The sequence below is a fragment of the Hypanus sabinus genome, chromosome 27 (genome assembly GCF_030144855.1).
Source record: "Hypanus sabinus isolate sHypSab1 chromosome 27, sHypSab1.hap1, whole genome shotgun sequence".
NCBI lineage: Eukaryota > Metazoa > Chordata > Chondrichthyes > Myliobatiformes > Dasyatidae > Hypanus > Hypanus sabinus.
The window spans coordinates 23,174,446-23,199,173 of NC_082732.1; the positions used below are offsets into that span (position 1 = coordinate 23,174,446).

The 24,728-nt window shown below is 44.9% G+C and overlaps 1 protein-coding gene and 1 long non-coding RNA gene across 3 annotated transcripts in view; one reads left to right on the forward strand and one right to left on the reverse strand.

Moving 5' to 3' along the window:
• Nucleotides 1-24,728, reverse strand: part of LOC132382085 (uncharacterized) — a 46,862-nt gene that overhangs the window by 14,011 nt on the left and 8,123 nt on the right. Inside the window, exons 2-3 of one of the 2 annotated variants that reach the window (XR_009508199.1) lie at nt 20,240-20,394; nt 14,901-15,029 (exon numbers count right to left, since the gene is read on the reverse strand). This is a non-coding gene — a long non-coding RNA (uncharacterized LOC132382085). Of the gene's footprint in view, nt 1-14,900; nt 15,030-20,239; nt 20,395-24,728 lie in introns of those variants that run through there. The other variant, XR_009508200.1, reaches the window with a different exon arrangement.
• Nucleotides 11,503-24,728, forward strand: part of si:ch73-15b2.5 (rho guanine nucleotide exchange factor 19) — a 37,262-nt gene continuing 24,036 nt past the window's right edge. Inside the window, exons 1-4 of the mRNA XM_059951948.1 lie at nt 11,503-13,075; nt 14,700-14,941; nt 20,204-20,364; nt 21,911-22,063. Of these exons, the coding sequence (XP_059807931.1) occupies nt 13,021-13,075; nt 14,700-14,941; nt 20,204-20,364; nt 21,911-22,063 (611 nt within the window). The 5' untranslated portion in view covers nt 11,503-13,020. The remainder of the gene's footprint in view (nt 13,076-14,699; nt 14,942-20,203; nt 20,365-21,910; nt 22,064-24,728) is intronic.

Below are 24,728 nucleotides of genomic sequence, written 5' to 3' on the forward strand. Positions count from 1 at the left end.
ACAAAGTAAAATCATGCGGCATAGGTGACAATAGGGCTTTGCTTCCAGGTGAGCTCAACACCTCCGATACACTCTTCGACCATCAAAAACCTGGAGGAACCATCACAAACTCTCACGGCCCCGATGATCCTGTGATTTCCGTCTCTGGGGCCAACATCAGTGCATCCTTCAGGAGGATGGACCCGCAAAAAGCATCCAGCCCAGATGAGGTACCTGGCCAAGGACCGAAGACTTGTGCTGATCAAATGGCTGAGATCTATAACCTCTCGCTTCGACAGTCTGAGGTACTTTTGCTTCAAGCAGGCTTCACCTATGCTGATGTCTAAGAAGAATGTGGTAACCTGCCTCAATAACTATCATCCAGTAGTACTTATATCCACAGTGATGAAGTGTTTTGGCAGGTCGATGACAAAACATATCAACTCCTGCCTGAGAAATGACTTGGATTGACTCCAATTTGCAGCAGATGCCATCTCGTTGGCTCTTCACTCAACCCTGGAACATCTGGATAGCAAAGATGCATATGTCAGCATGCTCTTTATCAACTACATTTCAGCATTCAATACTATCATCCTCTCAAAACTAATCAAGAAGCTTCAAGACCTTGACCAGAATACCTCCTTGTACAGTTGGAACCTCGATTTCCTCACGTGGAGAACCCAGTCAGTTCAGATTGGCAACATCTCCACAATCTCCAGCACAGGTGCACCACAAGGCTGTGTGCTTAGCCCCCTGCTCTACACTTATGACTGTGTGGCTAAGCACAGCTTCGATGCCCGTTTCAAGTTTGCCAATGACACCACTATTGTAGGTCAAATAAAAAGAGGTGACAAGTCAGCATATAAGAGAGAGATTGAAAATCTGGCTGAGTGGTGCCACAACAACAACCTCTTACTCAATGTCAGCAAGTCAAAATAGGTGATTATTGACTTCTGGAGGATGAAAGTAGAAGTCCATGAGCCAGTTCTCATTGGATGATAAGCAATTTTAAATTCCTTTGTGTTATGACTTCAGAGAATCTGTCCAGGGCCCAGCACGTGTGTGTATGAAGAAAGCACGACAACACCTCTACTTCCTTTGGAGTTTGCAAAGATTTGACATGACATCTAAAACTTTGTCAAACTTCTATAGATGTTTGGTGGAGAGTATATTGACTGGCTGTATCATAGCCTGGCATGGAAACGCCAATGTTCTTAAACAGAAAATCTTACAAAAAGAATTGGATATAGCCCATCCCCACCTTTGAGCACAACTGCATGGTATGTTGTCATGAGAAAGCAGCATCCATCATCAGGTAACCCCACCACCCGGGTCATGCTCTCTTCTCGCTGCTGCCATCAGGAAAAAAGGTGCAGGAACCTCAGGAACTACCAGGTTCAGGAACAGTTACTACCCCTCAGCAATTAGGCTCTTGAACCAAAGGGGATAACTTCACTTGCCCTGTCGTGGAAATGTTCCCACAACCAATGGACCCACTTTCAAGGACTCTTCATAACTCACGTTCTCGATATTTATTTATTTTGGATTGGCATGGTTTGTTGACTTCTGCATGCTGGTTGAAGCCCAGTTAGTGTGAACTTTCATTGATTCTATTTTGGTTATTATTCTATTATGGATTTATTGAGTATTCCCAGAAGAAAATGAATCTCAGGGTTGTATATGGTGACATATATGTACCTTGATAATAAATTTGCTTTTAACTTTGAACTTTTGAATCAGAAATGTCTTCATACCTACTTCCACCTACTATTTCCATCTACTTTTCCAATAAGGCAAACAGAAACTAATGAGGATCTAATGTGCCTAAACTATGGTTCAGTATAGTCCATGACCCCAGTCTAGGACATGAGGCCTGTTTTATAAGCTCATTTGTGAGTTGGTTCAAATTTCTTGATTGATACAGTGAACTCCAACAGTTGTAATGAGAAAAGCTACGGAAAACAAATAAACTGTATTTGCTGGAATCTGAGGTGCTGGGAGAAAGCAGACAGCCAAGCACCATCTCTGAATGAGTGAATGGAATGTGGCTGAATGGACCAAACCCTGAATGTTGTACAAGTTATGCTCACTGACACACAGGAACTCAACCTCCAAAGAGCCACAATGCTTATCTTCGCCTTGGATCTGTGACTCTTCTGGGGAAATGAGCATTTCCACCTTGCTTTTTGCCTCTCTTTCAACTATCTTCTTACTGGGTCCTCAGCGACCCAGGGCATATTGAAAACCCGGACTCCAGTGCCATCACCACGTGTTCCAACGGCCATGGATTGGCTTTGGCCGTCGATCTCGGCTGCCCCAGCGACCCAGGGCATATTGAAAACCCGGACTCCAGTGTCATCACCATGTGTTCCAACAGCCATGGATTGGCTTTGGCCGTCGATCTCGGCTGCCCCAGTGACCCAGGGGATTTTGAAACACAGGACTCCAGCACCATCAACGCGTGTTCTAGCGACCATGGACAGCTTCAAAGCGATTGCACAACCACCGACTGAGACTCCAGCCTTGAACTCCAGGCCGGGTCTACACCTGCTGCAATTGTACCTCCCATCTCTCCTTCCCCCACCACCACTCTGCCATCCCCTCTCCCTGAGATCCCATCGTCAGCTCCTGGGCCCTCAGAGGCTCCATCTTCCTCTCACCCCAACCCTTCCCTCTCCACTGACACCACCAGCCTCCCTCCCCCCTCTGATCCCATCTCTCATCCGTGCCGGGTCTTCACCATTCCCTCCAACCTTCAACTCTCTGAGGCAGAGCGCTCTGTCCTCAGTAAGGGCCTCAGCTTTGTCCCCCTTCGCCCACACCTCAGCGAGTTCCGCGTACGCCATGACGCTGAACTCTTCTTCCGCCGGCTCCGTCTCCGAGTTTACTTCTTTGACAAGGACTCTCCTACCCCCACCGATGACCCCTTCTCCCGTCTTCAACCCTCCTCCTCTTCATGGACACCCTGCTCTGGTCTTCTGCCTGCTCTGGATCTCTGTATTGCTAATTGCCGACGGGACATCAACCGTCTCGACTTCACCACACCCTGTTCCAATTCCAACCTCACTCCTTCTGAACGCTCTGCTCTCCGCTCCCTCCGCAACAATCCCAACCTCACTATAAAACCTGCTGATAAGGGGGGAGTTGTTGTTGTCTGGCGTACTGACCTCTACCCGGCCGAGGCACAGTGACAACTCTCTGATACCTCCTCTTATTTACCCCTTGATCATGATCCCACTAAGGAGCACCAGGCCATTGTCTCCAATACCATCACCAACCTTATTAGCTCTGGGGATCTCCCATCCACTGCCACAAACCTCATAGTTCCCACACCCCGCACTTCCCATTTGTACCTCCTACCCAAGATCCACAAACCTGCCTGTCCAGATAGACCTACTGTCTCAGCTTGTTCCTGCCCCACCAAACTCATTTCTGCATACCTTGACATTGTCTTATCCCCCCTTGTTCAATCTCTCCCACCCTATGTTGTGACACTTCTCATACTTTGAATTTTTTCAATGATCTTAACTTCCCTGGCCCCCTCCGTCTTATTTTCACCATGGACGTTCAGCCCCTATATACTTCCATCCCCCACCGAGATGGTCTCGAAGCTCTTCGGTTTTTTTGGATTCCAGACCTAACCAAATCCCCTCTACCACCACTCTCCTCTGTCTAGCAGAATTAGTTCTTACTCTCAATAATTTCTCCTTTGGCTCCTCCCACTTCCTCCAAACCAAGGGTGTAGCCGTGGGCATCTGTATGGGTCCCGGTTAAGCCTGCCTTTTTGTTGGCTTTGTGGAACAGTCCATGTTCCAAGTCTATACGGGTATCCATCCCCTTCTTTTCCTTCGTTACATCGATGACTGCACTGGTGCTACCTCTTGCACGTGTGCTGAGCTCGTCGACTTCATTAACTTTGCCTCCAACTTTCACCCTGCCCTACAATTTACCTGGTCCATTTCCGACACCTCCCTCCCCTTTCTTGATCTTTCTGTCTCCATCTCTGGAGATGGCCTATCTACTGTTATCTACTATAAACCTACAGACTCTCTCAGCTACCTGGACTATTCCTCTTCCCACCCTGCCTCTTGCAAAAATGCCATCCCCTTCTCACAATTCCTCCATCTCTGCCGCATCTGCTCTCAGGATGAGGCTTTTCACTCCAGGACGAAGGAGATGTCTTCCTTTTTTAAACAAAGGGGCTTCCCTTTGTCCACCATCAACTCTGCTCTCAAATGCATCTCTCCCATTTCCCGCACATCTGCCCTCACCCCATCCACCCACCACCCCACTCGGGATAGGGTTCCCCTTGTCCTTACCTACCACCCCACCAGCCTCCAGGTCCAATATATAATTCTCCGTAACTTCTGCCATCTCCAACGGGATCCCACCACCAAGCACATCTTCCCCTCCCCCACCTTTCTGCTTTCCACGGGGATCACTCCCTACACGACTCCCTTGTCCATTTGACCCCCCATCCCTTCCCACCGATCTCCCTCCTGGCACTTATCCTTGTAAACGGAACAAGTGCTACACCTGCCCTTACACTTCCTCCCTCACCACCATTCAGGGCCCCAGACAGTCCTTCCAGGTGAGGTGACACTTCACCTGTGAGTCAGCTGGTGTGGTATACTGCGTCCGGTGCTCCCAGTGTGGCCTTTTATATATTGGTGAGACCCGACGCAGACTGGGAGACCGTTTCACGGAACACCTATGCTCGGTCCACCAGGAAAAGCAGGATCTCCCAGTGGCCACACATTTTAATTCCACGTCCCATTCCCATTCTGATATGTCTATCCATGGCCTCCTCTATTGTCAAAATGAATCCAAACTCAGGTTGGAGGAACAACACCTTATATACTGGTTGGGTAGCCTCCAACCTGATGGCATGAACATTGACTTCTCTAACTTCCGTTAATGCCCCTCCTCCCCTTCTTATCCCATCCCTGACATATTTAGTTGTTTGCCTGTTCTCCATCTCCCTCTGGTGCTTCCCACCTCCCTCCTTTCTTTCTCCTGAGGCCTCCCGTCCCATGATCCTTTCCCTTCTCCAGCTCTGTATCATTTTCACCAATCACTTTTCCAGCTCTTAGCTTCATCCCACCCCCTCCGGTCTTCTCCTATCATTTCGCATTTCCCCCTCCCCCCACTACTTTCAAATCTCTTACTATCTTTCCTTTTGGTTAGTCCTGACGAAGGGTCTCGGCCCGAAACGTCGACAGCACTTCTCCCTATAGATGCTGCCTAGCCTGCTGCGTTCTACCAGCATTTTGTGTGTGTTGTTGTTTGAATTTCCAGCATCTGCAGATTTCCTCGTGCTTCTCAAGAAAGATCTTTTTATGTGCACCGTGCCTTGATCAGAACTCTCAGAGGACCTTAGAAGAAGAATTGTAGAGATGCATGAAGCTGGAAAAGGGTACAAAAGTATTACTAAAGACCCGAGTGTTTATCAGTCCACAATAAGAGAAATTGTCTACAGATGGAGGAAATTCAGTACTGTTGCTACTCTCCTTAGGAGTGGGTGTCCTGCAAAGATCACACAAAGAGCATAATGTGCAGTGGTGAAGGAGGAGATAAAGAACCCAAAGGTAACAACAAAAGACCTGCAGAAATCTCTAAAACTTACCGAAGTCTCTGTTCATGTGTCCACATGTTGAAGGGTGTGTTCATGGAAGGACACTACAGAGGAATCCACAGCTTTCCCAAAAAAAAGACATTGCTGCACACCTCAAGTTTGCAAAGGTCCACCTGGATGTTCCTCAATGCTTAATTTGGGACAATGATTAATTTGGGGCAGATTATGTTTGTCTATTATTGTGACTTGGATGAAGATCAGACCACATTTTATGAGTAATTAATGCAGAAAACCAGGTCATTGCAAAGTGTTCACAAACATTTTATTTACCACATGACTATCGGAACATGCAGTGAAATGTGTTATTTTACATTAACAACCAACACATCCTAAGGATGCGCTGGGGGCAGCCTGCAAATGTTGTCACACATTCCAGCACCAAAATAGCACGCTGACAATGTTTACAGAACATCACGGCAACAAGAAGAGAACACAACTAAACATAAGACGGAACAAAACAACAACAGCAAAACAAGACCCTTTCCTCCCTCCCATTTACTCACACCGTTAGTCCTCCAACACCCAGGACAGGCATCCAGGCCTCCAGGTAATTGTTCATTATATGACACTTGCCTGCTCACATACAACCTATCTACCGATATCATCACAAGTTGCAAATGCATCCTTTGTTAAACCCTTGAGTGACATCAGTTGAATAAAGTTTTGGCACATTTGAATACATCCATCATTTTGGTTCTCTTTAGGACTGAATGAGGTGAGTGGAACTGTTAACTAAGGGCATTAATAAAGATGAAAAAAGCAAATTCTCTACCTCAACAAAATCTGTGAAATAATAGTAAACATTTTCTATAATCTACAATATTTTTTGTTGTTAAGCACTAATGTAACGAAGAATGCTTACTATTCTGTTAAGCCACTGGTGTTTAGGGCAGCAATGAAACTCCTCCATCTCTGGCGGTGTTCAGGGCTTCCTTCACCATGTCAGTAGCTTCCTCTCAGTTTTCACTACTATCAGTCATGCAAGTCCTGGGTGGGGACTCAAGAATGCTGTTGCCCTCAGATGTAGAAGGACTCTTCATTGGTGTTTCCGTGACAATTTTGATTGACCAGTCAGGGTTGTTAGCCCTGAGCTGAACCTCCAAAGCTAGAGGACCAGTGGACCGCTCCTAGTCTGGCCTTTACCCTTTGACCTGTTGAGCATGCGTGACCCTATCAAGAGCCATAAAGCTCTGAGTACGACCAACGTCGCTCTCCAGGCCATTGAGGCGTGCAAGCCTCCAAACCACAACAAGGTGTGGTCCCCTTGGAGGAATGAAGAATAGCAGTCAGCCATTTTACACATAGCAAGCTCCCATGGACTTTAATGTGACCCAGTCAATAAGTCATGCTTTAATGATGTCGACTGAAGAACCGCATAGGGAATTAACTCACTAACTTCTCCCAGTTCATCAGTGAAACAGTTAAGTTCTTCCTATTCTAATATCTCTGTTTTCCTTTCCAGGGTTGTTAGGTCCTATCGGGATCTTTGATCTACAGCAGCATTCAAAAACAGGTTCTGCACGACAGCGCATTCCCGTTCTTGGACCTCACCAATCAGCTGTGTTTCAGCATGTCCAGGTACAGTCTGCGGTCAGATGCCCTTGGGGCCTGTGTGGCCCTGTGGACACAAATTCTCACCAGTGTTGCTTCCTGAAAACCGGAACATCGAAGATGGAAAGAGTGGCTGTCAGAGGACTCAGCACTCGGTAATCAATTTGCTGATTCTAGATTTGGGAAACTCGAATTAAAAAGCAATGCTTCAGACTGATAGTAACATCAAGGTAGTTAGTGTTGTCTCCCCGCTGCTTTGGAAGGAACGACACATTGTTAGTGAGAGACACAGGATGTCAAAAAGTTGGAGTGAACAGTTAGTTTTTGATGGACTGTAGACCATGGTCTCTCTTTGGGAGCTTTGCTTTTGCTTGCATGGTGGGTGGTGGGAAAGCTGATGCTTTGTGCTAGAATAAGTGGGGAGGGGGAGAGTTGATGCTGCTTGCTGCTGTTTATGTGTGGGAGGGGGTAGGCAGCTTTGGGGCTCTTATAATTTGTTCTATCATTCATTCTTTGGGGTTTTTGTTCTGTTTCAAGGGTGTCTGTGGAGAGTAAGAATTTCAGTTTATATATTGTATACATTTTCTGATATTAAATGCAACTACTGAACTATCTTTGAGATACCGCACTGCCGTTTGCATCTGCTGTGTAAACCCTCCTACATCTACCCAGGAGGACAGGCAAGACCTCTAATTAAACTCTCATTGAAATGAACTTCCTCAGCATCAGACTAAGGTTTGCATTGAAGTCACTGGAGTCAGAATTTAACCCACAACCTCCTGACTCGGAGGCAGATATGTTACCAAATAAATCATTCTTGGGTAAACTGGTTGTGACAGGTTATCCTGTTTAGTTCACATCTCTATCTTGCTTCCCATGTCAAGGAACTGTTATCAACTGCAGTGGGTAGACCTTCCAGTGAGATGCTGAGGAAGTTCATGACTGGGGGAAAAGGCCAGTTTCTGAGAGATTATACCAAGCTAAATAAAAAGCTATATAGAATAACACAGTGTGCATAAACAATGGGAGACTTTCAACCTGAAGGCAACTAGGGTGCAGAGTAGATATACACTCACACAAAATACAAAGTACAGCAAATGTTCCGTGAATGAATAGAAAAATTAAATCAATAAGCATCACAGTTATTCACCATGGATAAGTCAGCAGCATAGCATGAAGGAGGTATTACATTAACATTTTCGAATTTAGGACTAACAAAACAAGAAAGTCAATTTGAATTCAGAAAAAGAACATAAAGGGGCAATAAAGAATGTCGTGAAATGTTTGAAGAAATCGGAAATGATGTCACGAGAGAGTAATTGAGAGGTCAATATGCTGACTAGCTGGCAGAGGCTTTTACTGAAATCTGTTACCTCTGTCTGTCCCTTGCTGTGGTCCCTGCATGCTTCAAAGCATCAACCATCATACCAAGTCCCTGGAGAGACTGGTTACCTCCCACGTTAAGAACATCATCCCTGCTACTTTGGACCGGCACCAGTTTGCCTATAAGGATGCCATCTCCATCGCTCTCCACAATGCACTGGAACACCTGGAGCATAAGGACACCGACACCAGAATACATTTTATCTACTACAGCTCTGCCTCCAAGTCCACACTCCCCAACTACACAATCTGAGGCTCAATACATCAATTTCCAACTGTATTCTGGACTTTCTTACCAATGGCACCCAGACAATCGGTCTAGGCAAGTGCACCGCAACCTTCCTGAGCCTGAATGCTGGTGCACTGCAGGGGCATGTACCGAGCCCTCTCAATTACATGTGACTGTGCCCCTGCCTATGCCACCGACTCCATCATCAGATTTGCAGATGACACCACAGCGATTGGATTAATTACAAACAACACTGAAGCAGCATACGGAGAGGAGGTGAACGGTACAATAACCATAGCCTTTCACTCAACATAAAAAACAAAGAAATTATTATCGATTTCTGGAAAATTTCTCCACTACTCGTAAATGGTGAAACAGAGGAAAAGGTCTCCATCTTTAAGTTTTTGGGAGTGAACATCACAGAGGAGCTCTCTTGGACCACCAACATCTCCTTGACAGAAGTGAAGGATCAGCAGGGTCTATACTACCTTGGGAGTTTAAAGAGAGCAAATCTACTCCAAAAGCTGCTGGTAAGTTTTTATCGATGTGTAATTGAGAGCATACTGACCTACTGCATGACTGTATGGTACAAGGTCAGCCAAAGAGCACTTCAACAAGTGATCAGGACTGCACAGAACATCAACGGGACACAACTACTAGATACAGAAACCATCTACAATGTCTATGGAAGGCTTGCAAAATCATGAAGGATTCACCCCACCCAGTATTCACCTGTTCAATCTCGTACCATCTGGCAGGAGATACAGAAACAATTCTGCACAAACATCCAGACCAAAAAAAGTTTTTCTCCCCCAGGGCTGTTGTGCAATTGAACAATGCCCCTACTACCCATCTATGGACAACCTCTAAGTACAATCCATAAGCATAATTCTTGAAGCTATTTCATAGTTGATCATTATATTTTATAACATGGTCAGGTGCAACAGTTGAATGGGGCAGCCTCTGTTTATTTCAAGTTTAGAGTTGTTTGTCTTTAATTCAATTGCAACATAGATGTCACTCAAAATAATTCAGATGTTATTTTAAAATTTAGTCATTGTGTTTTTATGCTGTTGTGTACTGAATGGGGTGGCACTGCAATCTGTTGTCATTAGCCATGACAATAAAGCTCTAACTAGATTTATGATGAAAGAAATGGAAATTAAAATGATTAAGGCATTAAACCTGTCAAATATTGAAAGGCCTGGATAGTATGGATGTGGAGTGAATGTGTCCTACAGTTGGAGGACTCTAGGACAAGCAGACACAGCCTCAGAATTGAGGGGCATCCATTTTGAAGAGAGATGAGGAAGAATTTCTTTAGCCAGAGGGTGGTGAATCTATGGAATTCATTGGCACAGACAGCCGTGGAGGCCCAGTCTTTGAGTTTACTTAAAGCTGAGGTTCACAGCTTCTTGATTAGTCAAGGCACCAAAGGCTAGAGGGAAAAGCCAGAAGAATGGAGTTGAGAAAGATAATAGATCAGGCACGGTTGAATGGCGGAACAGACCCAGTGGGCCAAGCAGACTAATTGTGCTCCTAGGGTCTTGTAGTCTTAAACCAATATCCCTAACAAAAAAGTACTTTCATTGTTTCCTAGCTTATTCATGTGTGTAGAACCGTCAATGGTCACCAGTGCAATGATACTTACCTCATGAATAGAGCTAATCCCCTAATGGATGCAGAATGGGTTTATAAAATAGCCACTTGTTTTTAATTTATTTAAAGGTCAGCATTTATTGCCCACCCTTCATTGCCCTTCAGTAGGTGGTGGTGCTGTCCTTCCATGAACGGTACTCCCCATGGTGCTGTTGAACAGAAAGCTGCATTGATGTTGCAAGAACAATACATTTCCAAGTTGAGTTGAGGGGAATCTAGGGTCAATTTACCCAAATATTTCTGGGGGTTTGGGAGGAAACCAGAACATCTGCAGGGGAAACTACACAGTCGTAGAGAGAACACATAGACGCTACGGTGTTGGAGATCGTGACCTGAATCCAGGTCACTGGAGCTGCAGGAGATGTTCCCAGTGATCTCACCCTAAGGGCTCTTTATCTTGTTGTCTCTCTTCCCGCCATCACGGACATTTACACCACACACTGCATCTGCAAAGCAGACAGCATTATGAAGGACCTCACGCACCCCTCATACAAACTCTTCCCCCTCCTGCTGTCTGGGAAAAGGCACCGAAGCAATCGGGCTCTCACGACCAGACTATGTAACAGTTTCTTCCCCCAAGCCATCAGACTCCTCAATACCCAGAGCCTGGACTGACACCTTACTGCCCTATTGTCCTGTTTATTATTTATTGTCATGCCTGCACTGTTTTGTGCACTTTATGCAGTCTTGGGTAGGTCTGTAGTCTAGTGTAGTTTTTTTCTGTGTTGTGTTTTACGTAGCTCAGTCTAATTTTTGTACTGTGTTATGTAACACCATGGTCCTGAAAAACATTGTCTCAGTTTTACTGTGAACTGTACCGGCAGTTATGATCAAAATGACAATAAAAAGTGACTTGACTTGATTTCTTATTTATTGCAATTTATTTATATTTGCATTTGCTGTCTGTTGTCTTCCGCACTCTTCTTGCTCTTTCATTGAGTCTTGTTATAGTTATTATTCTATAGATTGTTGAGTAGGCCAGCAGGAAAAAGAATCTTAGGGTTGTATGTGGTGATGTACATACTCTGATAATAAAAAATTACTGTGAACATTTGAACTTTGAAGGCAGGGGATCCCTCCATCGGATTGAGGTTGCAGTTAAGAGGCACCCTCCAATTTGAAAACAAACACACCTTTCACATCTCCAGGAAAATTGTTTTTATTTTTCATTATTATTCAGAAGCACAGCAGAGGCCCAGCAAGCACCGCTCAGCAACCCACCTATTAAACGTTAGCCTAATCCCAGGACAATTTACAATGACCAATTAACCTACTAACCGGTAGGGCTATTGACTGTGGGGGGAGAGCGGAACACCTGCCAATTCCGAAAAGCCCCGAACTGTAATAGCTTTGCGCTATCCCGTGGAGTTAGATAAGTTCCTGTAGCTGTTACATTCAAAAGAACTGCCTATCGCGCTTTTATTTGGGGAAAAAAATTGAAGTATTGCGTTTGAACAAATCTACCTTCGTTTCTTTCCGCGGCTTGGGGAATTTTGTCTTTTCCTTTACTAATTATACATATATTTGTTGCTTTGTGATACAAATTTAGCCTTCGCACTTTTGACCCTCCCTACTTCACCCTCCGTTTCTAAAAATATACATCCACATCTCCAACAGGCACCGTTACTGAGCTGATGAAAACACTACGGGGACATAATTGAAAGGACACCAACAATTCCGGCAGTAACCATGGCAACTGCTATCTGTATGTGGTGGGGGGGAGCACGGGAGGAGGCAATGCACGTTGAAATGCGTGCAACGATCTGGAGAGTTTGTGGAGAAGGTGTCACCCGAGGCTGGCGGGCACACGCACAAAAAATCCCTCTTTAAACACAACTCCCGTGGGTGAATCCTAACTTTGCAATAATTAAAATCAGAAAGGCCTTAGCGAAGAATGAAACAAACACTGAGCATGAACCCCGGATGTGGAAATGCCAAACCGAGCTGTAGATGGTGGGAGGAATTAATTGCTTGTTTCTAGCCTTTCAGCTAAGTGTCACAGATTGGAAGCATTAGCAAGCAGAAGGGGGAAAGTGGCGGTGTCAGTGCGTGAAGATGATAATTTATTTGCATTTAGTGGCAATGGCATCAGGCAGCTCCAGATAATTAGATGCTTCTGGGGAATCCGAGGGAAATGTTTAACCTGACGAAGGCACTTTCCAACCGGCATCTCTCACCGTGGAGATCTCTGAGGGAGCGCTTATTTATTGACCCGCTGGCATAATTAACGTTAGCGAGAGCCTGATATCTTTTATTATTATCGAGGCTGAATCCCCCATTGAAGGGATTTAAGAATTGGACGTGATTAAGTGCGGACTGGGTTCAGGTGTTGGGGTGAGCCGACTGAATCTATCTCAGGATAACTCCTGAGTTGTGGAGAAATTTTGTCACGGTTTTGGCGTTTGAGGTTGTTGGGTTTGGTTCGGCTAACCACCCTCCCCCACACGCTTCACCCGGGTTTGCACAGTCCTCCTTTCTCCACCATGCACGGTTTTAAAGACAAGGTTTAGTGTTCAGTTTGAGTGCTGGGCGGTTTCTTTTCACTTGTGGTCAAGACTTGGAAGATTCCACGGGCGAAAGAGAAATGTCTGAAAAAAGTGAATCTTTACCGAAGAGAAAATCCAAATACGTCAAAACACGTAAGTGGAGAGGGTAGCCTGGCACTAAGGTTCGGCCCATGTCATTTTGGCATGGAAACGGTTAATATTTAATATTCTGTCTATGTAGATTGTATAGTATGCAATTAATTTTTTTTTAATTGAAACGCGAGATTCTGCTGATGCTGGAAATCCAGTTTAACATAGAATTCTGGAAAAACTCAGCAGGCCTGGCAGCATATGTGGTAAGGAATGAACAGTCGGCGTTCCGGGCAGAGACCCTTCATTATATATCTCTCTCTGAATACTCCACAAGTTAGGTAGCAACTGGAAAGAGCACTAGTTAATGCTCCAGATCACAGTATTACTGCTAACCTGAAGATTCTCTTTTCAATAGTGCTGCCTGGGCCTGGTCTGTGGTATTCTACACGTCTCCCTCAGATTTGTAATAGCTTAACTGTTGGAGTAACTCTGGTGAACTCTGAACTAACAACTAAAGTTACCTGGGCCTCCTTTAAGGTCAAAGTTCAGTGTTTGAACTTGTGCCTGAACCTGGGACCTGATTGCTGTGTCCCAAAGTGACTTGTGTTGGTTGAAGCTTGGCTTCCATCAATCACAAAACGTGGAGGCTGATGCAGCACCAATAGCCCTCCCTTCGATGGCTATAAATCTCCTAAGGGACTTCACCCTCAAGTGCAGCAGCTGGATGCTTAATTTTATGAAAGATGTTTTGTGAGCATTTTTCAGGTGTCAGTAGGCGTTATTAATGTTGGAGGTTCACTAGGGAATTAGTTTCTCAGTTTAAGATCCTCCCCACCAGTGGAAAAACTGGAAGAAATCTTCGTGCAGGAAATGATTAGGAAATCTTGTAGAATTAACCATCATGTCTCTGAAGGTTAAGTGGTTAAAAGGAAATCGCGGGTGTATGGGAATGGAACCTGACTCTCAAGTCAAGTTGCTTTTTATTGTCGTACAGTACACAGTAAAACGAGACAATGTTTTTCAGGTCTCTGTTGTCTAATGTAAGTAACACGCACAATGCTGGAGAAACAGCTGGTCAGGCAGCATATACAGAGAGGAATAGAGAGTCAACATTTCAGCTGAGACCCCCCCCCCCCCAATCAGGAAGGGAAGGGACTTCTGTAGATGGTGCCTGGCCTGCTGAGTTCCTCCAGCATTTGAGAGGACTGTTCAAGGTTTCCAGTATCTGCAGAATCTCGTCTCTGAGTTATCCTAGTGAATTAACTGAATATCTCTTTCCATGCTGAAAGATATTTCATTGATCATGTGCATAAGCAGAGGCTTTTTCCCAGGGCTGAAATGGCTAACACGAGAGGGCACAGATTTAAGGTGCTTGGAAGGAGGTACAGAGGAGATGTCAGGGGTAAGTTTTTTACTCAGAGAGTGGTGAGTGCTTGGAATGGGCTGCCGGCAACAGTGGTGGAGGCGGATATGATAGGGTCTAAGAGACTCCTGGACAGGTATATGGAGCTTAGAAAAATAGAGGGCTATGGTTAACCCTAAGTAATTTCTAAAGTAAGTACATGTTCAGCACAGCATTGTGGGCCAAAGGGCCTGTATTGTACTGTAGGTTTTATATGTTCTGTGATGTAATAGATCATTGAGACTGTCTTCGTTGTTGTTGTTTTTTGTTTAATTCCTGCAGAGCCGTTGTACCAGAATTATTGGTTCCGGTCCGTGCACAGAGCCCCTGCGAAGCCAGCGCCTGACCCTTCTGTCGTGGATGCAACTCTGTCCCTCGCTGGCTTGGTTGCATCCTCCATTGTGAATACCTCCTCCGAGCTTTCTCCCAAAGACTCCAGCTTCTTGTTCTGGCATCAGGTCCCAGAGGTGAAGAACAGTGGCTTGTTGGACGTACTTACAGCCCAGGAGCAGAAGCTGCAGGAGGTGAGTAGTGCTGTGTAACAAACAGACAGGTGCAGTGCTGTTTGTACACGGTAAGAGGGTGGTGAAAGCTCAGCAGGTCAGGCAGCATCTGTGAAGGAAGAAACTGAGGTTTGGTTGCTGTCCTTTTATGAGGGCTGAAGATGTAAAGAGTCCCGCAAAAGAGTGGGTGGCAGACAGGAGCAGTGTCTCGGCCCCAGGCTCAATCCCGACCGTGGGTTTGCAGCCTCTCCCAGTGGCTGCACATCTTTCCTGCCACTTCCTAAAAAAATGTGCAGGGTGTTTGATCCTGGTGCAGGGGTGAGCTGTCGAATCTGGAGCGGTTGTTGAGAATGTGGGAATAGTGTAAATGGGTGGTTGAGGGACGGCAGAACTTGGGGGGAGGCTGTTTCCCCAGTTTCTTTCTCAGTCAGCAAATAAACAGCCCAGGAAAAGGAATGGAGGTGACATAAGATTAAAAGCACTGTGAGGTGAAAAGGGGGACCCAGAAGGGATGATGCTGTGGATAGTGGACCGTCAGTGCTGTTGAATTGAATATTTTGAAACGAGATCTAGTTCAGGTGTGAAAGGCGAAGGAGAACCAATACAATGGAAGTGGAGGCTGTAAAACTTACTTCAATAGAAATCTGGATAAAAGATCAGCAGCTTGAAATCCTTTTTGTTTATCTAACAATACTGAACCCTCCATTTCTTTTATAGTTGTTTGAATGGAGATCCTCTCTTAACCAACAGTTCATTGGCAGGTGGGGGAGTGCTTACAAGACTGCTTTGAATTCTTGTACAGGGAGTCATCTTTGGATCTGAAAGAATATCCCAGTCATTGCTGTCTTTAAGATCTGTGTGCCTTTGAGGACAAACTGGACCAAAGCAAACTGGAAGCCACAGTGAACCAGGAGATTCGCAGTCTGCTGAGGATTAGATCTATGGTGTTCAAGACTGGTGAATCAGAACTTTACAAGAAATCCAGGAGAAAAGGCAAAGTTCGAGGCTCAGTTGGGTGCATGTCAGCTGTGGCAGGGTTTTTCAGGTAATTACTTCCTATAAGGTGAAGCCTAACATCATAAATGCCTCTGATGCTTTACTCCTCAGTGAGCTCAATGCCTTTTATTCACGCTTTGAAAAAGAGAACAAAACTACACCTGTGAGAATCCCTGCAGCATCTGGCAACCCTGTGACCGCTGTCTCGGAGGCTGATGTCAGATTCTTTTAAGAAGGCGTCAGGCTCCAATGATGTACCCGGCAGGACACTGAAAACTTGTGCCAACCAACAGGCCAATGTGTTCGAGGACATTGTTAATCTCTCACTGCTGCAGTTGGATATCCCATCTGCTTCGAGTGCATCAGCCATACTCTTCCCCAGGAAGAGTAAGGTGAGCTACCTCAATGACTATCGCCCAGTAGCTGTGATGAAATGCTCAGAGAGATTGATCAAAGCCAGAATTAATTCCTGCCTAAGCAATATCATGGAGTTGGTGCAGACTGGCCACTACCACAACAGGTCTGCAGAGGATGTCATATTACTGGCTTTCCACCCTGGACAGAGCCTACTTGTCAGGATGCTGCTTACTGATTACAGCTCAATGGTCAATGCCATCACCCCCTCAGTACTAATCCACAACCTCTAAACCTTGACCTCTATCTCCCTTTGCATCTAGATTCTTGACTTCCTTGTTAGCAGATCACAGTCAGTGCAGATCAGAAATAACGCCTCCTCATTGACAAATAACTCTGGCGCACCTCAGGGATGTGTGCTCTGCCCACTGCTCTACTCTCTACACCCATGACTGTGTGGCTGGGCACAGCTCCAGCAGCATCTATAAATTTGCAGATGACACAACTGTTTGCAGAATCTCAGGTGGTGATGGAGCCTACAGGGGTGAGGTAGGTCAGCTGGTTGAGTGGTGTTACAACAACAGCCTTGCACTCAACATCAGAAGGGCCAAGGAATCGTGGAATTCAGGAAGGGGAAGTTGGGAGAACACACACCAGTCCTTATTGAAGTGTTGGCAGTGGAGAGGGTGAGCAGCTTCAAGTTCCTGGGCATGAAACATCTCAGAGAATCTAACCTGGGCCCAAAATATGTAATTACACGGAAGACTGGCAGCTATACTCGGGAATTTGAGGAGATTTGGTGTGTCACCAGACAGTAGGACATTTCTGCAGATGTACCATGGGGAGGATTCTGACTGGGTGCATCACTGTCTGGTATAGAGGGGCCAATAAACAGCATGACGAAAAACTGCAGAGCCAGCTCCACTGTGGGCATTAGCCTCCCCAGCGCTGAGGACCTCGTCAAAAACGAAATGCCTCAAGAAGGTGGCATCCATCTTGAAAGACCCTCACCTTCCAAGGATGTGCCCCCTTCTCATTACTACCATCAGGGAGGAGGTACAGGAGCCTGAAACTCGCACAATGGCTTCTTCCCCTCTGCCATCAGATTTCTGAATGGAACTGCCTTATTTTTGCTCTCTCCACACTATTTTTGTAAATTTCTTGTAATGTTATGTATTGCACCGTACTGCTGCCACAAAACAGCAAAATCCAAGATGCATGTAAATATTAATAAACCTGATTCTGATAAAAGATCTTCATGCAGTCAAGATTGTTAATTGGGAACTCCTCAGATTGAAATAAAGCCTTCTAAAACATTCACAAACTTCCAGTGGAAATCTTCCTTGCAATCTTAAACTTAATGTCCCTTTTTGATCATTCCTCATGCTACCAAACATCAAGGTGAAGAACGATGTGTGTCTTATTTGTGATGGCAATGAGTTTGCTAAGAGAAATTGGAAGCTGTACCTTTAAACTGGGATGAGTGGTTAACTCATTGAATCTGAGTTGCTATTAGAGCTTGGGACCAAAGTCTATGCTGGTTTCCCAAGAACAATAGGATTACTTTAACAAGGAATGATGAGAGTACTTAGTGCAAATACATGTAAAGTCAATTCCTGCTGCTGTTGGAAGTAGTGAATATTTGATTTTTGTAGTATCCTTCCAACTTTAGTTTTTTCATCTTTGCATTGTTCCATCTTTATCTCGCAAGTAGAATAGGCAATGGTTTGAATCAAATGCAGCTACCAGAAACACTTGTACAGGTCCTTTATCCTTAAAACAATCCAGGATGTTTTCACAGGTGCACGAGAAAACGAGAGGTTAGGCAGAATAAGTGATAAAGAAACGTACGTACAAAGAAAGGGTCAAGGAGCAGAGAAACTTTTTAAGGAAGGAATTTAGGCAGTGGAGCCATGTTGTTGAAGGTGCAGCCGTCGAAGATGGTTTAACAGAGGGATGAGGACAACAGGAGAGCAATATTGGATTGGAGGTGCTGATAGAAAGTATCATGGCCAGGATGGGGGTAAGGCAATTCATTGAGTTCTTAAATCGTATGAAGTCCCCTTGTGGTAAAGGATGACTTGTTAATCTGCTCTGGATTTGTGGGTTCTGAGGTGGATGATGTGTCCACTGTGGAAACTGCAGCCTCTTCCACAGCAGGTGACTGGTGGCTGGATAGCTTGGTATGTTTGTTCCTTCTACTGTGCAAGCAGGGCCCTGAGTGTATGCTCCTAATGTGTCCCCTTGATTCTCAACACTATTCTTAATTTTAAATTTTGGTGGGGTAGAGCTTCCTGGAACCGATAGATGGTTTGGATTTCACGTAAGAGTCTTTGAGCTCATCCTTTCACCTTTTTCTCTCTCTGCACTTGGTAATCTCTTCCCGTGAGCATGTTTGTTTGAGGTCTGGTTTTGGGCAAGTAGGTGTCCTGGCCTGTCCAACAAAGCTGTCTTAGAGTACCTAAGGTCTGGACTAGGAATGTTGACTTGGGAGAGTCATCTTGCCCTTCCAGTAAAACTAGATGATTTAGTAGAGGCAGTTATTTATATGTCCCAAGTGTCTTGAGATGACGAGTGACATAACCCAGGTCTCAAATGTATGGGATGTTGGGCTCACCTGTTGACCTTAAGTCACTAAGCATCTCAAAACACTTGGAACACACAACTAACTCTACTAAATCATTAAGTTTTACTGGAAGAATACGATGACTTGGGCTGAGGAACCGGGTTTTGAATCCTGCTAAACGGGCCACAGATGATGCTGGTACTTTGAAGGTGGTGGTAAATTTCATCTGCATTTGCCTTAGGATGTTTGTGTTGTACTCCCAAGGGCCTTGTCGTGCAGCTTCATTGTTCTAGGAAGGTTATTAGATAACCTTTTCCTTGTGTTGAAGGCCCATCACCTTTTGCTTCAGTGGTAGTGTTCAGGGCTTGGAGGTGAGCCTGACTGTCTGTCGTAGCTCAGCCACTGAATTGGGGTAACTTTGGTTCTAAGGTGAACACCATGCAGCAATTCTGAAGGATAGCTCCACTAGAAGTTTATTGGTGAGATACAATGTTGGGACAAGACACAGCCTTGATTGACTCTAGTATTCTCTATTGTAGGCCCTTCTGTTCGTAGTTTAATGTGATGTATAGGTTAATGGGATTAGGCAGAATAATATTTCAGCATGTACCTGTTTCTGTGCTGTAGTTCTGTGTATAGTAAACGGGTGATTAGAGTATGGAGGGCTGTGGATTGAGGGGACTAGGCAGAATACTAGTTTGACCCAGACTAGATGGGCCAAAGGGCCTATTTCTATGCTGTAGTGTTATGTAGGGATCTTGGGCACCTGCAAATAAAATCCTTGAGGGTGGGGTCTGAAAGGTTAATGGGGCTTGGAACAGGATGTCTAGTCTAGGCAAAGCTCATATCACATTGATTAATCATTGTTGTTTTAATGACTTCAGTTTTTATTGACGCCCAGAGATTGTGATGTAGACATCTTGGAAATTGTCTGGATGCTGATCTGACTGATCAATGGCATTTATTAAACCAAAGGTGTTAAAGATAATTTTGTTGGAGACACGAGTAGAGATGTTTGTTGTGGGAGGTGTGATATTTGGACCTGGTATGCATCTAGTTGCTGTTCCAGATCATTGTTGTTGCAGCCTAAATTTGAGATTTTAAAGTGGAGGTTGATGTTGTTAATTTGTAAGGGTGTTAAAATTGAAGGGAGAAGGCAAGAGAATGAGGTTAAGGGATAAGAAACCAGCCATGATGGAATGGAGGAGTGGAATTGATGGGCCAAATGTCCCAATTCTACTCCTTTGTCTTGTGCTCTAAATAAAGATTCTCTTTTGTAATTGTTCTGCTGCTGGGTCATTGGGAACTGAACTTGAGTCTGCTCAACTCCACTAAACATTGTCAGCCGCTCTCTCTCCTCTCTCCAGGCGATGTTTGAAGTTATCACATCAGAGGCTTCTTACCTGCGCAGTTTGACGGTGGCTGTCAATCATTTCAGTAAGTGTCCAGAGCTGTTGAACGTACTAACTCCCACAGAGAGGCACACGCTGTTCTCCAACATGCCGGAAGTGAAAGAAGCAAGTGAGAGGTGGGTGTAAGTAGAACAGCATCAATGCCTCTAGAAAGTGAAAAATATTTTAAATTATGCAGCATGTAAACACTGAACAGTGACTTTCAATAACTATTTAATTATACCACTTTTATTTATCGCCGTGTAAGCTAGTTTAAAAGGATGGTGGGGCAGAAGCACACAACCCTTGAACAATAACTCTCAACTAGAACTGGAACATGGACATTCAAAGTATTTCCCTCTTTATCTTGCACAGATACTACTATCTTTGTGCTGGAAATCTTAAATGTATGGTTGAACTCCTTAGTGTCACTGGGACCTGGGGTTTGTCAGCTCAAGGCTTTGCCATGAGTAAACACCGAGATGGCAACCTCTGACAGTGACTTGAGAGAACTGCGGGTTCATGGAAAGGGTCAGACTTGGTCAAGTTACTGTCAAAGGTGTACATTTGCTGGGTATGAATGTCATGCTGAAGATGAGGGTGTGGCCCTGCTCCAGGCTTTGTGTCTGTGAGTTTGGCAACATTTACTCGACTCTGCACTAGGCTAAGGCCTGCTCTGACTGCTCCAGGCTTTGTGTCTGTGAACTTGCTTTCGTTTTGAATGCTATTTGTTTACTTTTATTGTTTGCATGATTGTTTTTCCCTTATGCACACATTGGGTATTTGGCAATTTTTTAAAAAAATAAGTTCTTTTGGGTTTCTTTGTGGGTGCCTGTAAGACAAATCTCGTTTGTATAATGTATACGAGGGGTGATTGATAAGTTCATGGCCTAAGGTAGAAGGAGTCAATTTTAGAAAACCTAGCACATTTATTTTGCAACATGGTACCCTCCGACACGTACACACTTAGTCCAGCAGTTGTGGAGCATACGGATCCTTCTTTGTAGAAGACGGCGTCTTGCCCTCCAGAACTTCTTCAAACTTTCTGCATGATCACTCAAAAGAGTTGACCTGCACGTGCATGTAACGAGAGCTGTATAACCCATCTCCTTCTACCTTGGGCCACAAACTTACCAATCATCCCTGCTGTGGACCACTTCTGGAGGCCCAAGACGCTGACTTCTACAAAGAAGGGATCCGTATGCTCCACGACCGCTGGACTAAGTGTGCACATGTAGGAAAAATAAATGTGCTAGGTTTTCTAAAACTGACTCCTTCTACCTCAGGCCACAAACTTATCAATCATCCCTCGTACATACTTCGATAAGTGTATTTTGAAAATTAGCATTTTGCAACATGTGACAAGGATGGTTAACGTAAGACAGAAAGAGTGGGATGATTTCCCAACATGGATTGAAAATCTGTTGGCTGCCAGAAGTCTGGAAATGGATGAAAACATTCGACTGAGTGGGGTGATTGGAGATGAAGGGTGAAGAGTGACTGTGTAGCCACCTTGTCTTGATTGTGAGACGCTTCTTCACAAGCCATTGAGATGGACGGTTGCTGGTTTCTCTCATTCGTGCTGTAACTGTAATTGCCTGGAACATGGTGCTTGGCGCTGCATTTTGTTTAACACCACTGTTCTGCTTGCAGGTTAACTTGCATTTTGTGGTTGTCGAACAGGTTTCTGCTGGACCTGGAGGAACGTCTGGAGGAGAACGTCTTTGTCAGAGACATCAGTGACATCGTGCTGCAGCACTGCATTGATTTTCGCAGGGTCTATGTCCCGTATGTCACCAATCAGATGTACCAGGAGAAGATGCTACAGCAGCTCATGTGAGTGAAGTTCGCTTGCAAAGATCTGCATCTTAGTTTGATGGAACAGCATCAGTCACCCTGAAAGCAATCCAGCAAGGATCCAGTCTGAAGCTGTGCATTGTGATAGAGACCAGAAGAAACGGGTTAACCTCTCTTATAAGACACCGAGGCAGAATTGGCCCATCGAGTCTGCTCCACCATTCAATCATGGCTGATCCTTTTATCGCCTCCTGAACCCCACTCCCCGCAACCTTTGATGCCATGTCCTAAATGTACCCAATGACCTGGCCTCCACAGCTGTCTGTGGTAATAAATCCCACAAATTCACCACCCTCCAGCTAAGGAAATGTCTCCACATCTGTTTTAAATGGATGCCCCTCTATCCTGAGGTTGTGCCCTCTTGTAGGCTCCCCCTCCATGGGAAACATCCTTCCCACACCTACTGTCTAGGCCGTTTAGCAATCGAATGGTTTCAACGAGATCCCCGCCCCCCCCATCCTTATAAATTCCAGCAAGTACAGACCCAGAGCTATCAAACATTCCTCATATGATAAATTTCATTCCCTTCTCCAACGCCAGCTCATCCTTTCTTAGATGAGGAACCCAAAACTCTTACAATACTCAAGGTGAGGCCTCACCAGTGCCTTTTAAAGGCTCAACATCGCATCAGATCCCTGCTGTTGTATTCAAGACCTCTATTCCCATGTTCAACAATATTTGCAGCTCAGTTACTGCTGTGCTTTTCTTCCAGAAGTCAAGACTAGAAATTAGTTTGCACACCATTTTTTAAAAAAAGCCATGCAATTGGCAATCATGCATATAGTGAATATATTTTGTGTTTGCATATTTTTGGTATGAGTTGCTACCATTATATGAGCTGGAATAAATTTGTCTGCATTGGCATTGCTGTTTATCCATTGCCAAACTTGTCCAAAATTCACAATGGGGGGAAATTTGGACTTCATTGGTCTGACGATAGTTGTCCAGATGGCGAGCAAGCCTTTGCCTACGAGAAGACTTGGTCAATGTACCTGTAAAGGCTGCTGGAACAGCGCCCGGACTCGGTCATTCTGCACAGTGCTCGCGTGGAAGACATCCATGCTCTTCAAACTCTAAACTAATTTGCAAAACCTGTTTGTTCTGACCTAACGACCACTAGGGATAACCAAATGCCTCCTGGGACCTTGTCACTTGGAGGTGTGAAAGCTCGTTAACATCCCATTCATCTAGCACTTTATCTCAAAGTAATAAGGTCTGTTCAGGCATTATCTATGTACATACATAGATATGTAGATATATACCACATGTATCTGTGTGGTAATCTTGCACGTCTGATGTAGAAACCTCATTGCAGTTTGCACAGGTGTCAACACTGTTCTTGCCTTCACTTTTCTAGTCTCAGGATTACTCCAGACCACAGTTGTTGGCGTGCTCCCCACTGCCACAGGGATGTCAATGATGCTTTCTGCTCTATCAGATCAGCCTTCAGTACTCAACCCAACAGAAGCTTGTTCTCCATTGCAGACTTAAACGAAATGGGGAGCTGCATTTGTGGCCAATACACTCGTCTCAACACAGAAGACTATATACTCTTGAGGCGTGTGGTGGTAGAGCTGAGGAGTACCTCAGTTCTGGTGAGTTCCATGACTGCGGAAAGCTCCCCCCCAGTATGTCCTTGGCCATTTGAAGCAACCTCTCTTTAGAGTCAACCTGTATTCTGAGGGTTCAAGGCAATTGCTGATCACCCACTTGTTTAGTTGGCGGCTGTGAAGATCACCGGCATACCAGAGCCCCAGTAAGACTGCTGAAAATGAGACTGAACCAGGCAGTCCTCTGCAGCCTTCAGCAATGAGTAGTTTGAGTTTTGCCACTTGAGGGGCTGCTCTGTGGAGGAGAAGGCACTCATTCTGTGTCCTCTGCCTCAGAAGCTCTGCAATTAGTTTCCACCAACGTGGCAGCTTGCTGCACATTCTTGGAGGGGGTGGGAGGGGGAAGAGTGTTTGATCTTGGAAGGCTTCTCATATACCCGTCTTGTATACACATTATACAATCAGATGCAAACTCGTGATCCACTGCAATCCCCTTTTTAAGAAAAAAGCCTTTGGTCGGTACAATGCAATAGATTATTTCCACCTCTTCAATGCAGCCCTTGTGCTGCTAATAACAATTCTCAGCTTGTTACAGGACAGAGATGTTCTCTCCCTTAAACAGATTATTCAGTTTTGTTTCAGCCACACTGCAGTGAGGGCATGCTGAGATCGAAGACATAATTGAACGTGTTTTATATAAACTATCTTGTGTATTAATATTTTTGTTATTAATCTTGTGACACGGCACATAATGTTCTTTATCTTGTATCTTTTTGCTCTTCATCGGATCCGGAGTAACGTTTATTTTCTCTTTTACGCGTCTGCTGGAAATGCTGTTAACAGTATTGAATTTTGAAGTTTTTATTGTCAGTGTAATTCCTCAGTGTTCAGGTAGACTGGGTACAGAAGGGCATCAACACTGCGATGCTGAATGAGTGAGACTAAATATCGTCATGGGAAGCAATACATCACCTTTACTGGCCTCGCAGGAGCCCTTTTGAGATCAGTTACTTTCATTACACTGCTATGGGAAAATTGCTGAGCCGTACATTGCTCTAGAGATCAGGACTGTTAACCTGATCAAAGGGAATAAG